This window comes from Paroedura picta, chromosome 2, assembly GCF_049243985.1.
Source record: "Paroedura picta isolate Pp20150507F chromosome 2, Ppicta_v3.0, whole genome shotgun sequence".
Taxonomy (NCBI): domain Eukaryota; kingdom Metazoa; phylum Chordata; class Lepidosauria; order Squamata; family Gekkonidae; genus Paroedura; species Paroedura picta.
In genome coordinates, this window is record NC_135370.1 from 148,823,602 (window position 1) to 148,839,794 (window position 16,193).

At 41.7% G+C, this 16,193-nt stretch overlaps 1 protein-coding gene across 2 annotated transcripts in view; it reads right to left on the reverse strand.

Moving 5' to 3' along the window:
* AREL1 (apoptosis resistant E3 ubiquitin protein ligase 1) overlaps positions 1-16,193 on the reverse strand; it is a 32,890-nt gene that overhangs the window by 8,602 nt on the left and 8,095 nt on the right. For both annotated transcript variants that reach the window (XM_077323235.1, XM_077323236.1), the window contains exons 3-11: positions 15,243-15,303; positions 14,822-15,048; positions 14,048-14,285; positions 13,342-13,511; positions 13,074-13,254; positions 8,990-9,237; positions 5,933-6,010; positions 5,332-5,473; positions 4,050-4,171 (exon numbers count right to left, since the gene is read on the reverse strand). In XM_077323235.1, the coding sequence (XP_077179350.1) occupies positions 4,050-4,171; positions 5,332-5,473; positions 5,933-6,010; positions 8,990-9,237; positions 13,074-13,254; positions 13,342-13,511; positions 14,048-14,285; positions 14,822-15,048; positions 15,243-15,258 (1,422 nt within the window). In that variant the 5' untranslated portion in view covers positions 15,259-15,303. The remainder of the gene's footprint in view (positions 1-4,049; positions 4,172-5,331; positions 5,474-5,932; positions 6,011-8,989; positions 9,238-13,073; positions 13,255-13,341; positions 13,512-14,047; positions 14,286-14,821; positions 15,049-15,242; positions 15,304-16,193) is intronic.

Genomic DNA, 16,193 nt, shown 5'->3' on the forward strand with positions numbered 1-16,193 from the left:
GATTTTAGTTTTGATTTGATCCTCCATTGATACATTCTGCCACATTATGACTTTGGGTCAATCACTCTCAGCATAGCCTACTGTACAAGTAGTTACAGGGTTGAGCTCTGAGCTTCCTATAAGAAGTGCAGCATAAAAATACTTGTTATTGTTATTTTATACAACCTTCCCTATATTCAGATACAACTATTTCTGCTTCTCAATTCATCAGCCAGCTTTGTATTTAATTTCTTCTTCATTTACGTGCAAGACACATTAACTTGCTTTTTAAAAGAAATTCTAGTTTCTCTATGAAATCTAAAACTAGTTTAAACATTTTAGCTCCCTGCAAACTTGAAATTCGCACTCTCCTGTTTTTCATCCTATCCTGTTTTTCATCCTATCCAAATCTTACATGTAAAAGCTAATTCAGTTCACCTGGTATATAACTGTACAAAGTTTCGAGGTCATGCCCAGTGTAAGCAGGAATCCCAGTATAAAGGCTGACAGAGGCACTGGGGGAGGAGCAGGAGAACTGTGTCAGCTTTTGCATGCTTTCACTTCTACCATAGGAGAAGGTAAGGGCAATTTTTTACTGGTTTGGTAGAAGTTGGATACAACTGTGTCTTGAAAGATTTATCACACTCATTATTTAGCAGCCTACTTTTCTAAATGCTCATAAAATCAATTGTTTCATTGACTCATTCTTCTAGAGATTCCTGCTTACTTTTCTAAAGCACTGATCCCACAAGACTAAGTTTGCTTTAAATAAGATCTTGGAAGTATCTAGAATTACTTAGGAATACATATTCAGCCCCAGTTAGACTCACAGGAAAAACAGCCAACAAATTATCTCTGGTAACTCTTAGCTTACACTTAAGATATTCAAATGATTTCAGTCCTTTTTTCTGATCACTAAGCAGAGCCTACTCTCTGGTAACATTCACAATAATTATCCTCCACATTGTATTTTAATTTCTCTCAAATGAGTTTTAACTCCTTTGATCAAATCTGTCATTAGAAGCAGAGCTAGAACCAATTATTTTCTTAAAGTTCATGTAGCAAAGAGTATGGGATTCAATGGTAAATGCCTTTTGAAATTAAGAACAGTTTTTACAATGAGTCACAGGCAATAAATAATACATCTATTTGCAGTTACATGAAACTACTTACTCAACACTGTTGCCTGAGCCAGAGTTAAATCATTCTTGCATATCATACGGAGCTGTTCAAAGCAACAAGAACTGTATGGACACGCAACAGTAAATTTCCCCAGGACTATGCATTTCTCAACATAAAATATGAATAACCTAGCTCTAGGTGGCCCTGAGGATTAGATCCCCTGCTCCTCTTCAATTAATGCTAGAAGTACAATCTGGACATAAAATCATGTACAATCATGCCCAGAATTAAACTTTATTCATAATCAAACAGTTTTCTTCAGTGCCTATTAGCTGGGGATAGAACTAAACTCCATAAATGTATTTAATTTCCTGTTAAAGCCAGCTAAGCTAGTGACCACTACTATACCTTGTGTCCTAAGTCTTGCTTTCACGGCACTCCATCAGTGTGGATGTAGCCCTCTACTAGGGAACATATTGTTAGGCATTGTATATGTTCCAACTCACTGAAAGACACTGCTCTTGCATGAGTGGAAGCACTTGGCTCAAAAGTAGAACCAGTTTAACAGAAATGAGCATATCATAAGTGGAAGCAAGACATGATCCAGACCCATATTTTGTGGTGGCACATTCCATACACTAGCATGCATCTTGTGATGAGGTTCTTTACTTTGTCCTGAATCTACTGCTCAATTTCAATTAGAGATCAAGTTTTTGTGTTATGAGAGGAGGCAGAAAAAAAATCAGTTTTAGACACTTTTATTCTGAACTAAAGAGCCACCACCACTGCTGTCCTTCCTTACATGGAAGATGTCTGAAACTGTGGATCACTTGATTGCTCTCTTTCAGATCTATGGCATCTTCCTTCAATTTGAACTGTGGCCACTCCAAATGCAATTGCTCCATACACACATACATATATTTAGGCATTATGATGCTGGCAGTTTTATTCTTAGTTCCTTCCCTAATACCCATAGAGCAGATTTCACCTTTTTTAAGCTGCCACACACTGACTCATTGTTTTCATAGATCCTAAATGCTGATTTTTGGTTCATCACTGACAGTTCAGACATCAGTTTATGGTGACTATTTGCTCTACTATAAATCATTTTGCTTTTATTTTAACTTAGCAACATTTGACATGGACCTTACGTAGATTTCTTCAGTTACAAGAGCCTGTGTGGGCAAAGTCTGCCAATTCCACTCTCCCATGGCAGCAGAAATCATACTCCAAAATGCTGCTGGTGAGGGATGGGGAGCCCCCAGGAACAACTTAGGGGAAATTCAGAGAGTCCCATGGGATTAGGCAAAACAGGTAAAAATCACTCTCCTCTGCACCCACAAAAATAGGTGGGATACAAGCTGCTGGCATCTTGCTGCTCACTTACAAAGCCTGAACAGCTCTTTTCAGAGCTTGTCACGGTTTACTAGGCTTGTAACCATCTTGAGCAATAAGACCGATCACCTTGGTACTCAGGCTGCACCAAGCCAAACTACTAGCACTCTACTTGGCCCAGAACACCTAGCCACAGTGATCCATGTGACAGTCACCTCTAGACTGGATTTCTGCAATTCACTGTATGCAGAGCTACCCTTATCCTTGATCTGGAAACAACAACTAGTCCAGATCTCAGCAGCCAGGGTTCTCACAGGAACACCTTGGAGGGCTCACATTCTGCCCATACTCCGACCGCTGCAATGGTTATCAATTGAATACCTGATTAATCTTAAGGTCTTGGTTATTACCTTTAATACAGAGTTTGGATCCAGTGTACCTAAGAGACCACCTCTATGCCCATGCCCCCCAAAGAGCACTACACTCAGCTAACAACAACTGGCTAATGATCCCTGGCCCCAAAGAAGCATGTTTGGCCTCAACCAGGGCCAGGTTGTTCTCTGTTCTGGCCCCCATCTGGTGGAATGAGTTCCCAGAAGAAACCTGGGCCGCACAGTCTGCATAATAGAGCTCTTCCGCCGGGGATCTGGTTGAGGCCAGTAGCAACACCTATTGGGCTCCTAGAACCCCCTTCCATCCAGAGACACTCATTGTATGGGGGTGCAGCCATAATATTACTGTTACTGTGAATAAATGTCTTGTTGCTACCTATGTTATAATTACTGTTGACAATGCTGCATTGTTAATGACACAATTATTGAACTATGTTGTACTGTATTACGTAATTTACGTTCTGTACTTCTGTAAATGGCCCTGAGCCACAAGGGAGGGCAGTATATAAATATACAGCAAAATAAGAATACTCACTCCTGACTCCATTTATTAACAAATTAAATGAAGGCTATGTGAGTCCCAACACAGGTCCTTGGTAGAAGCCAACTGCTCACTACTTGCCATTGTGAGCACTGCAATGCCTGTTTATCCCTACCCTCTGCTTCCTGTTCTTTAACCAGTTCCCAGTTTATCAGAGGATCATCTTCACCCCATGACTGCTATATTTGCATAGATTTTATGTAAGGACTTTGTCAAAAACATCTAAGCACCTCTCTCCATACGTTTGTTTGGCAATTTGTAAGGCTCTTTTAACTAGCTATTACCCGCAGATTAGTAAGGAAACTATGAAGAATGAGATATTGCTTCAGTGTCAGAACAAAACAGACATCAATACTAGATGGTAGCAATAACGGGAGCTGTCATGAGAGCACCTGGGGCCCTTTCTACCATGCAGGCCAACTTCCCATCTAGTGTCTGCACCATAAGAAAGGGCTAACAAATGTAGAATTCTTTAGTCATGGCCCCAGCGCTACAGGTCTTAGAGAACAGAAGAGAGTCTCATATTATACAGAAGTGAAAAAATACTATCTGAGCCCCATGCTACCCTTGCTCATTCTGCATCAGAATGAAAGAACATGCATACCCTATGGAAGTCTACACTGTCCTCTCTAAGAGAGAAACACACCCTCTTAAAAAGTCTGCATTATAAATATGCTCACTGATTCCAGAAGATTGTGACGGCTGACTTTTAGAGTAATCTTGGAGTGGGGTCTCTTCATGTGCACTTGACGCAACTCCCTCTGGAAAAAGTTTACTTTGTCTTGTAGAGTCTCTGAACCTCCTGAAACCAATAAATCCTATGGTCATATCTCGATTAGCAAATACCACTGGTATCAAGGCTAAATTACCAGTCCTTTGTTATTGAAGATTGTGATCAAACATGGACAACGTAACACCATACTTGTGCTTCTTCTCAGGCTTTAGGTTTACAGTTAGTCAATTCCACAAGCTCTCAAATCACAATTTTATCTAACTGTCCCAAAAGGGTCACAACATCAATAACAAAGTTCTGAGATAACAAGAGAGGGCTCAACATACTAACAATGTAAGCATTATTTTATAATGCCCAACCCCTCTCCATCCATTCAAAGCTTCCTTGTCCCATAACTTTCCCCCTTTCCTCAACACCTATTTTTTAATTCAATTTATAAGATTCTTGCATATATCCCAGCTCCTTCCCACAAATATGCAGCAGTTCCATATTCAAAAGCTCTTTTCACCTTTTCCCATTCCATGACCACAAAAAAAATTGGAGAAAAGAGGAGACTAGATAATATAAACGTTGTACATACATTTGTTGCAATTGTGCCAAACCTTTCAAAGGAATACCAATGAAATAAATGAGCTGGAAAGCTGAGGAGATGGCTTGTGGCTCTCTGTCACTTGAACAGTCCTAGCTTAACCTCAACTACTGTTTCAATAACAAGACTGTGCTAGACACTGTGCAAAATGCAAAAGTGATGCAATCCCCAAGGAGACTGCTTGCAGTTTGAACCACGTCTATAAAAACCTTGCTACTAGCTGTCCTATTAGTTTATGCCAGCCAGGATGCATTGGAGACTAAGCCATGGATCCCCAGCATGATGCCCTTGGGAACCATGGTGCTCACAGGCATCTTTCCTTGGACCAGCCAAGAATTTTAAAAGAGGGTGAGGCTTCAGCCCAGAAGGGCTTCTGATAAGCTATGTGTATTGAAGAAAATATTTTAAAGCAATGTTAGTTTTAAAAGGCATTCTGTTAAGTATATGCCTGAAAAGTTGCTAAAAGAATTATGCATAACCTCATTCCCTGACATTTTGTGGTCACCTCTGTCTCCTGCAGCAACCAGTCTCTGGTTGCATCCACTACCCCTTGTTGAAACTTGAAAGGTGCACACAAGCGAGTAAAGGTTGGGGACCCCTGGACTAAGCCATAGAAGTTTATACCCCTTACTCTCTTTACCTATATTTTTATGTAGAGAGCGAATGAAAGTGGCTGCCAGGATGTTCCTCTCCTTGCAACTGAGCTCCACGGGGGGCTGTATCCCATCATCCACCACCAGTGTCAGCAGCTTGTGCACAGGATCAGGCCCATGGTAAGAGAACTAGCAGCAAAGAGATGCAGGAAAGGGGTGAAACCATCATTCACCAGAAGAGCACAGCACATGGATTAGATATAGTAAGATCGCCCTCTGTGCAAATTCCCTTGCCCTTCCTTCCACTCAGAGCCACAGCTGCTGTCAAACATCCAGCTAAAATGCCCTGCATGAAGCAGAGTTGATACAAGCAACAAGCCTCAGTGCAAAAGGGACCAGAGCTAGATGTTCATGGAGACAGGAGAGAAAATTATAAAGACAGAAGATGAAAATTATGACCAGGAGCAGAATGCAGTATAAATGGAAACCACAAGCAGGCTCCCAAGCTTTATGGAAATGTAACAACCTATTTCAAATGTCTCTGGTTTTGGTTGATAAATGGGAACAATGCATTCTCCTCAAAGCCTCTTCATAAAAATAGACATCAAAACCCACCACTCAGCACCTGGGAATTTTAAAAAGTCACACCTTGGTTCCGGGACATACTCTGAAGGTAAAGAGACGCCATGGAATGATCTTCAAGTAGAATTCTTTTACGGAGAATTGCTGTGAAGCCAAAGAAAGCCATTCATGGTATCATGAATGCAGTACTACAAAAAAAGTTCAAAAATGGAAAAGTCCAAAGAGAAAACTTTTTGTAACAGAAAGGAAAATGATTTTCACAAGTCTGGACTGCAACAACACTTCATAATATTTCTACTTGCTGCCCTTCCATTAAGCTAAGAAAAGAAAGGTGTGGGGAAAAACCTTTTATCCTTATCCACTGTTGTTCCTCTATATATTTATGAAACAGCCTAGGAGGTGGGACGTGTCCGGCTGTCCAAGTTGGAATAGAGCCAATCAGGGTGCAGCCAGCTTTGCCCTGATTGGCCCTGGCCCTGCAGCTGCCACCCTCCATCCCTGGACTCCAGCCTCTTTGTTCTCAGACGCCTCAGTGTCTGGAGCCAGCAGCAGGTAAGGGGAGAGGCCCTGGCCCCGCCCACCCCACTTGATCTGGCTGCGAGCTGCCACCCAAGGCCACCTTAAGCTGCCTGGCTAGGGGAGGGGGCCCTTTCAAGGCCCGTTCTTTGGAACGGGCTTTGAAGCTAGTATAGTATAACAGCAGTACTGCCTGCTCTGCAATGACTAGGCAGTTAGGGTAAAACTCCCCCTCCCCCAATAAACCTGAGTCACATGAACCTGTTTGTCTGCACACCCTGAATTAATATTTTTCCCAAAATGCTCTGTGAACTTTTGACACTCAGCAACATCCACACTCTAAGTGTTAATCCTTTGCTAGTAGGCATGATAACCAAATCATACCAGTTCCTCACAACTGTAATTTTTTGCAGCAATCAAAAGACTAGTGATTTATTTCTTATGGCGTTCATCCCATAATTAACAAAAATACACATTGCAGGCTTGTAAAAAGCAAATAATCTATTATATCAGACATTTTACCCTCCTGGACCAACAGGGCAGTGACTGTCTAAACCAGGGGTCCTCAAACTACGGCCCGCGGGCCAAATCCGGCCCCCGGACGATTTTTATCTGGCCCGCCGGGTGTTTTTCCCTCCAGCCGCCTGTCAGCAGCCGACTCCCTGCGGTGCGCATGTGTGAAATTTGAGCTGCAATCTCTGAGTCCCGCCTTTTCTCCGTCTCTTCATTCTTCCTCTGTCTCTGGCGTGATTGGAGGGATAACGAGTGTGCCTGTGGAAAGCCAGCGGCTGCCTGATCGAGGTTAAAAACAAGCTAGGATTTTTTTTTTTACGTTAGGAGAGCCTTTTTTCTTAAGTTGGTTAGTTGGCTTGAGCTTAGAGTAGCAACAGGAAAATGAGGTTTACAAAGCAGCGCAGGGTCTGCAGCGCACAGCGGCTGCCTTAGAAAAACTGCTCTTGCAAGGATTTTAATCTTTACCCCCCCCCCCTACCTTCCCGTCGGATCTCTTTTGCCAAGCTCTTTTTGCTGCCTTCCTCCGAAGAGAGACCCGCCCCCCCACCACGTTAAAACAATTAGGATTTTTTTTTAACATAAGGAGAGCCTTTTTTTGAAGTTGGTTAGTTGGTTGGGGTGGTTTCTAGGTGGGTGGCATAACAATGATAATGCAAATTGTCAGTGCTCAGAGGAAATGCAAATGGTCAGTGCTCAGTGTTATTGCATGGGAACTTAATCCAGCTCTGCAGACAGCGAAGGAGTAGGAAACCCAATTTAATTGACAGTAGAAGAAGAAGAAGAGTTGGCTCTTATATGCCGCTTTTCTTTACCTGAAGGAATCTGAAGCGGCTTACAATCCCCTTCCCTTCCCCACAACAGACACCCTGTGAGGGAGGTGAGGCTGAGAGAGCCCTGAGATTACTGAAGAAGAAGAGTTGGTTCTTCTGTGCTGCTTTTCTCTACCCAAAGGAGTCTCAAAGTGGCTTACAGTCACCTTCCCTTTCCTCTCCCCACAACAGACACCCTGTGAGGGAGGGGATGATGAGAGAGCCCTGATATTACTGAAGGAGAAGAAGAGCGGGTTCTTATATGCCGCTTTTCTCTACCCGAAGGAGACTCAAAGTGGCTTACGGCCGCCTTCCCTTTCCTCTCCCCACAACAGACACCCTGTGAGGTGGGTGAGACTGAGAGAGCCCTGAGATTCATGCTCGGTCAGATCAGCCTTTATCAGTGCTGTGGTGAGCCCAAGGTGGCTGGCTGCATGTGGGGAGTGCAGAATTGAACCTGGCATGCCAGATTAGAAGTCCACACTCCTAATCACTACACCAAACTGCATTTATATTCTGATTGCTATTCAGTTGTGTATGATGTTGTATGCTGTGTGCTGTGTAAGCCCTGGTTCACACTGTTGTGATCTCTGAGCAGTGCGAGTTCAGCCATGTGCTTGTATGGCTGAACTCACATTAAATTTGGAAGAAAAAAGGCATATGTGCCTTCTTTTTTCCTGCAGTGGAATCTGATTGCATGGGTCTTAATCTCACCTATGCAATCAGATTCCTATGCGAGTTCACAAATCGCAGTGCAGTTTGCACAGGGTAGTGTGAACTGGAATGGTGGTGGAGGGACCGACTCTGTAATTGTGCCGGTTCCCACACCACACCAGTTTGAGCCTGAAATAAAAGTGGAGTTCCACCAATATGGGCACTGGTGAGGCTTCTTCATTTTATCTTCAAAATAAGATATGTGCAGTATACATAGGAAATTGTTCAGTTTTTTTTTTTTTTAAACGATAGTCCGGCCCTCCAATGGTCTGAGGGACAGTGAACTGGCCCCCTGTTTTAAAAGTTTGAGGACCCCTGGTCTAAACTGTCACTATCAAATTCTGCCTCAGTTCTAATATCTGGTTAGATACAAGGATGGTATGGGCAGTTTGAAATTTTAGATTCTTGCAAAAATTCCTCAGCTGTTTTACAGCACTATGTATGAATTCCCACAAAGCAGTAGTCAACCATCAGACTGAAATGATTTTTGATTGGTTAACAGCAGCCATACACAATTGCAACAGGAGGAGCTGTGCAAAAACAGATACTGCTTCCTCAAATATATTCTTACCTTGGGTGAAACATAACAGTACACTTTTTTGGGTTTCTTCACTTTCTCAGGGGTCTGGCTATCAGATGGAGAGTCCTCATCTTCATCTTCAGTAGCAGTGGAAGGGCGGCGCTGAGAGACACCCAAATGGAGGGGTGGAAGCTGCCACTGGGTGTTGGCGTAGCCACTAGCATTGTAAAGATAGGCCTCAAAATAGATACTGACCCCTGAGGTAGAAACATTGCGTTCTACAATATTCTTCTCATTCTCTGCAACATAAAAGCATATGAGTTTAAAGCATAATGTGCCCACTGGCCAGAACTCATATTGTCTACCAAATGTATATTCAATTCAAACAAGGACCTTCTATACACAAAGTAGATGCATTACTACTAAGTTATCTCCCCACACAAATAGGCTGGATTTATAAGCTTGATGGCTGAGAGATTACTTATCTAAATCATATTCCCACCCCTTTAGACTAATGGTTTCCAGCCTGAGGGGCAAGGAGTTACTACAAGCAGTTTGCGAACCCACATGTAATCTTTGTGATTAGATATTTTCTCAATCAACGGTTGCTAGGAAGTACAACTATGATCACGTGGAAGGTTTACAAAAAATGTTGATGCTAAAAAGTTGTCCTCATTGTGATAGACAGGAGGTTGTCCTGCCTCTGAAGGGAAAACCAGCCACTCAGCTACTTCATCTCTAAGCCTACAGGAATGCTACTTCAGCATCCAATTGCCTTTCAGAGGGGGCATGGATTGTTGGAGGGATCTGCCTTAGGGAAAAGGTAGTGATGGTATTGGTCTGCCCCTACAAAAGATCAATTTGAAAGGTACCTCTGCCTCATACGATGGCAGAGTGGGTTAACTTGATCACTGGCAAAGGACACAGTACTTGGTTGTACCTGTCTCTATTGATTAAACAGACCTCATACCGTTTAGACTGAATCCTGAGAAAGGGCAGGTGTGGGTGGAATCCTGTGTTTGATAAAGGATCCAACCTAGTGGCTACTCACTGAAAGCCTCTTTGTACCTGCAAAAATGTAAAAGAATTCAAACCAAATTCTGAAGCCATAACTATCTTAAAATTATATGCCTCAGTCATGTTTCTCCTTTGACTGTCTGGAAATCTCTACTGCTGATCTGTTCTTCAAAAACACCCTTTAAATAAATAATCCTCTTTATATTTACATAGAACTTCTGCCTCAGTGATCACAGTTCTACTTGCTCACCCCAAACCTCATCTCATGGTAGGGAACCCACCAGCTATCCTGATAACTTCATGCAACTAAGGAGAAGGTTTACAACCTAATTCACCAACATTAAAGAAGCAGCCCATCATATACTGGAAAAGGCTGAGAACCTTCCAGTCAAGCTAGTTAATCAAAATGCCGGATCAAGTTTTGGCACTAAACAAGCAAACCCCTGGGCTTACTCATTCCTCTCCAGGGAAGCACAAGGTAATAAGTCTCTATCTTGTTTGTGGCAAACAAGTTTGCTGTTAGATCAAAGATAAGGAACTATGGTTTGTTCTTGCCCTGCAAAACCAGGACTGCAAGCTAAGAACACAACATATTTTGCAATTCTGCAGGGCAAGCACAAACCAAAGCTTACCAGTTTAAAAGTAACAAGCTACAGTTTGCTGTGAAAGAGAGAGTAATTAGCCTGGAAAATGTCAAGAAAGTAGTGATCACACAAACCAGGCCACAATTCTTTCATGGCTTGCTCATCTAACCATCAAGCCATAGTTTGATACATATCTGAACCAAAATTTTAAATACTTTAATATCTGAATCAAAGCTATATGGACAATCCTTCCTAATGAGAGGAAACTAATTCAAAATTTGTACTACACAGGGAAAAGAATTTCTTCAGATTTAGTTCTCTGGACAGTTTCACCAGGATTCTTTACTATTCATACATTATCAAAAGATAAGCATGGGAAAAACTAAAATGTCAGAACGAACTCACTTCCTCAACAGAATATTTTTTAGTGCTTTCATAAATAACTGAAAACAGTTGTTTATATATATAAAATACAACAGCCCTGGCCCTGAAAGTAGATCCATCAAAGTCCCGCTCGCTACAACAGAAATGCCCTATTCTTCAGGAAAATAGCAAATCATTCAATTTCCCTCCAAAACCATGTCTAAAAGGACTGTACGAGTAAGATTTCCTTGTGCTCTTGAGAAATGGTCACAGGTACTAGCCCTATGGCAAGTGCGTGAACTGTATTATAGGCAGAAAAGCAAAACTATGGTAAAGTGTCTCCTGAGATCCTCCTTCTACCCTGCATAGCCTCAAAGAACAGTGAGAGGGGACTAACCAAGGATAGCAGTAGGGCTCAAAGCCCAATACTCCTTTATTGCCAAAAGGATTGTAAGAATGAAAGTTAGATTCAGGTTTCCTCCAAACTTCATTATTCTTTCTCCTCTCACCCCCTACTTCATGAGTGGGTTTTTATGAGTGAACCAATTGTCTTGCATCATATTTTTGTTGACACTTTAAGTGAATAAGTAGATTCACAAATGTACAAGAGGAAATAAGTGTAACTGTAAGATTTATAACAGCACTATAACAGAAAGGAATGAAACCTACATGGCTTTTAGATGAGAGAATCTTCCCTGCCCATGTGCACTATAATGAAAACCACCCTGCCATGGACATTTTTAGCTTCCCCAATCCAAGTTTTCAACTACAATTGAATTCCTCCACAAAAAAACAATTACACATGTTCATGAACCAGTGCCATTCCTCGGGAGTTCTAAAACAATAAAAGGGAAAGGGGAACAAGGACTGGCTATATTTTGCTTAAAATGTTACTAATATATTCTTCTGGGGTACTATTTGCTTGAAGTGCAAGATAATGTTAAGTTTGCATTTCAGATGCCAGTATGAAATAATGCCTCTAAATGTGATCGTTATTTATTTTTGGCCTTACAAACCAATGGAAGAGAGGTTGCAGATTAGCCAAGCAAGAGCTCAATCCAGAAATAGCAATTATGCTCAAAACGAGGGGCCAAGCCCATTGCATTCAAGAAAACAATGGGCGCTAGATGGGGGGTGGAATTACTCTCCAAACAGCCTCCCCCTCCCCCTAGGACTTGGAAAGGCAGCTGTTAGAGAACTCACTGGCAGGGGCAGCTCTCACGCAGCAGGGATCTGCAGCCTCCAAGTCTCAGAGGGAAGTGGAAGGAGGAAGGGGTGGTCAAGGGTGCGAAATGGAAGGTTATTGGCTGGCCGCTGGACAGACAGGCAAGGCAATCAGGGGCGGAACAGCCACTCTGAGCGGGTATTAAGCGTTGAGTGGCACTTAAGCCATGAGACATGCTCCTCCTCCAAGGCCTTACCAAAAATATTGTGGAACAGACTGTATTGAAGTCAACATTAGCAATAGTTAAGTACCTAGTACTTAGTTGCTTAAGGGACTTGGCAACTAAAACCTTCCATTTTTTTATATTCTGAAAAAGGGAAGGAGCTTGGTGAGAAAAGATATAGAACCCTGAAATAACGGGGAAAAAGGAGAATAGTGTTTAGCCCTTTTTTCTCTAGTCATTCCAAACTGCCTAATGCTAAAATAAGTATTTAATGAAAAGCTTTTGGAGCACTGTTTAAACACACATGAACACCATGTGTAGTTAAGAATAAATTCTTTATTCTTTGGCTCACTCAGGTACATAACTGAGTGACTCCTTGTTCAATAACAGTTTTGCACTGGTTCACCATTGCCCTATTTTACCAGAACTACATCGCTGAAATCAATAAAGGGACAGTGAGTGGTTCGCTAAAGCTGTCACATTTGCATAAGAAACCACACTTCCAAGAAGGAGAGCCCACTAGCATGGCACAGTAGCAACAATGTTTAAAAGGGAAACAAGGGTCTGAAACTCTATTCTTTTATTAAATCCACTTGGCTGACTTGGCTAAGCCAGTACCTCTCAGGCTTCGTTAACTTACAGATTTGCTGCATTACTGCAGTATCAGATCTTTGAAGGAAATGAGATATAAATAAATAAATGCAGTAAATAAAAATCTATCCATTGCAAATGCTCTCGTAGGGAACAGCATTATATGGATGAGTAGTGTTCTTCTCAACTTACCACTCAAAACAATGATATCAAACTCTCCATTGCTAATAGGCTGGTTTTGATAGGAGATGCAGGCACGGAAACACCCCCTACGGAGCAGGGTGAGTCTCAGGAAAACCTGACAAGTCTTTTGATTTGATACCACAGACTTTTCAAACAAATCATCAGAAAACTCTTCTTCTTGGGGACCAAGCTGGATAAAACGAGAAGTATTTTATTAGGATGAATGGGTTTTCTTGTAGCCCCTGAGAAGGCAGAAGGGGGACACAATCTTGCTTACCTCATGGATGGAAAGGCTGTAATTGTGCTCATCTATTAGTGATACTGAGTTACTGGTGGGGTTATCATATTCATCTCTGGGGACTATCTGTAAAGTGTGTGGTTGCCCATAAGTCAACACCAGAGTGGAGAAATGGCAGACAATTTTGGTTTTGGAGGGAACCACCATCCCTGCAGTAAAGGGGGAAAAGGTTTAACCTCACACTGGTGTTGTGAGAGACATTCAGAGGGAATTACTCAAACACTGATAAGACAAAATCAAAAGATCACCTAAGTTTACAATCCCACCTTATCAGGAAAAATACAAAGAATGGTGTCAAGACCTAGGTAGGACCATGGCCTCTTACTCGGGGACAACTAAATATGGTCTACTATTGAAGTGAATGCTTGACCCTCTTGGAGCTTTCAGTTGGTACTACTAATTCTCCATGGGGAAAAGAATATGTGTTTATACAGTTTTATTTGATTATTCGCTATTTCTGCAAGTGTGCGCTACTGTATTTAACAAACCATTCTGTTTCATAAATCTAACTGGCAGCATTCATGGGTTGTCTTGAGTTCACCAGAATCCCACAGCCTACCAGCAGCATTATAACAAAGTGGAACACAACACAGCATGCTAAATAAGTAGAGCAGTAACAGTAATGGAGCATATTGTCATGCTTTTCCTTCTCTTTTGCCTTGGTATTAGCCTATTCATGCCTTACCTGGCTTAAAGACTTTGTAGTAAGGGCTATATGCCACATTCAATCCCCCAATTTTCACGCTGATCTCATAGCGTCCAGCCTTGCGCACAGTGAATGCCACTTTCACCACATTCGAATTGGGATCCTGAAGTACTTCCTGAGTCACTGGAATATCCATTGCTAACTCCACATGACAGATATGAATTCGTAACCCCAAAGGGCGGTGAGCAGGGAAGGGCTGGCCATTCTTGTAGAACAACTGAATTGAAGAATTAAGAAGCTTGAGTGAATAGTTTGCCACAGACATACTATGAACATGGTAAGTGGTGCATCAGTGAAAAGGAAAACATCTTAAAGCTCCATGTTGTGAATTGTGTCCCAAATTAAGGTAAAGTTTGACAATGGAAATACCTCCAGGCTTTCAACATGCTTTGATAAGAGTGATTATATTATTTAAGAAGAGACAACCTTTTCAAGCATGTATCAACATAAGTAACCTCCAAGTTGTATGCTGGTATATACAGCAATCTCAACAAAATTATGCCCAGAAGAAAAGTGGACAAGATCCAAATTGGATCTTAACTTGCGTGAATATGGAAGTCCACACAAACTCACTGCAAAAGCATACGAGATGCCCTTTAGACATCCCTGAAGTCTTTCATAATGATATACATTAGCATGGAAGAAGTTTATCCTGTGTCATAAAGCCATATGCGGAAGGCACGGGGACAGGTGGCGTGGCCTAAACTGAGATTCCATCCCCAGATTGTTGTGGAAACAGAAATATTCCCTTACGTGCACTCGAAAGGCCATGCTGTGGCCCACCTCACAGGGGTCCTTCCAATCCCAGCAAACTTTGCAAGAGCGGGGGTCCAAGTAGTTGCCTCGCACGTAGTCATAAATAGTCCGCTCCCCTCGGCGTTCCCGATCCTCATGCTGGAGGAAGCTGACTACACGTGCGGCAAGCTCAAAGAGGAACTTAATGGTGAAAAAGAAAGCTACCACAGACACTGTGATCCCACCTGTCACGAGTAGAAAATGTACAGCAGTTAGAATTCAGATAGACGTGGAGATAATATAAAGAGACTGAGAACATCATGCTGCTCAAGACTACTCAAAGCAGAATTCAGAAGCACCTAGAAGTCTCACAGGGAGAACAATTTCACCACACCAGTCCTTAAAATTGTGACCTATGAACAGCTGATTCTTTGCTTACCAATAACGTAAAACATTAGGTCCCCTTCAATGAGACACACAGCTGAGGATCACAGCTGCATCTGGAATGCAAAAAAGAAAACCCATTCAGTATTCCCATCTTTGCATATCACACAGGAAAGGTCTGGTTCTTACCAATATACCATCAACTATTTCCAAATCCTTTCTACCCCCACCCCCATCTACTTTATTATCATCATCATTATCATCATCATCAAAACAAAAAAGCAACTGATCCTTCTACAACTTGGAACTGTAAAATCAAGTTATAATGTTTGGTTCTTCTTAGCCAATATTTATGTTAATTTGTGTCAGAACTGGAAATCACCAATATTCTCCACTGCATATTGACAATTATTCAAGTTAATCTAAGCAAGAAAAATTATTGAAAATGAATAATAATCTTAGCAATTTATAATTTCAGGAATTAGTATATGTGTGTTATAATGAAATAAAGAAGATGCCAAGTTGTTTGCAAAACTTTCAGCACGTGTACTGATGCCAAATGACATCTCAAAGCAGAGAAGAAAAATCCTTCTTCAATTTGGGCTATCAACCCCACCATTATCATTGTCCCAGTATGCATCAGTTATGCACACAAATCTCTTTTCTGAAAGAGAATTTAGCAATTCAGATTTGTCAGATCCAGAATTTAAAAAGGGGCTATCACACAGGAAAGGAGTAGCGCTTGCTTCCCCCTCTTTTTATTTAAATCAAATTTAAGTCCAAAATAAACATTGCTCAAGTCTTCTATTCCAAAAAATATGGAGGGTTCCAAAAAGCACATCACAACCCACCAGGTACCTTTATGTATGTTACTCTCAGTGCAAAATGCAGCAAATTATATTACATTGACTTTGTTTTCTGACTGTCAATGATCTAAACCAGGGGTTGTCAACCTGTGGTCCTCCAGATGTTCATGGACTACAATTCCCATAAGCCCCTGCCAGCG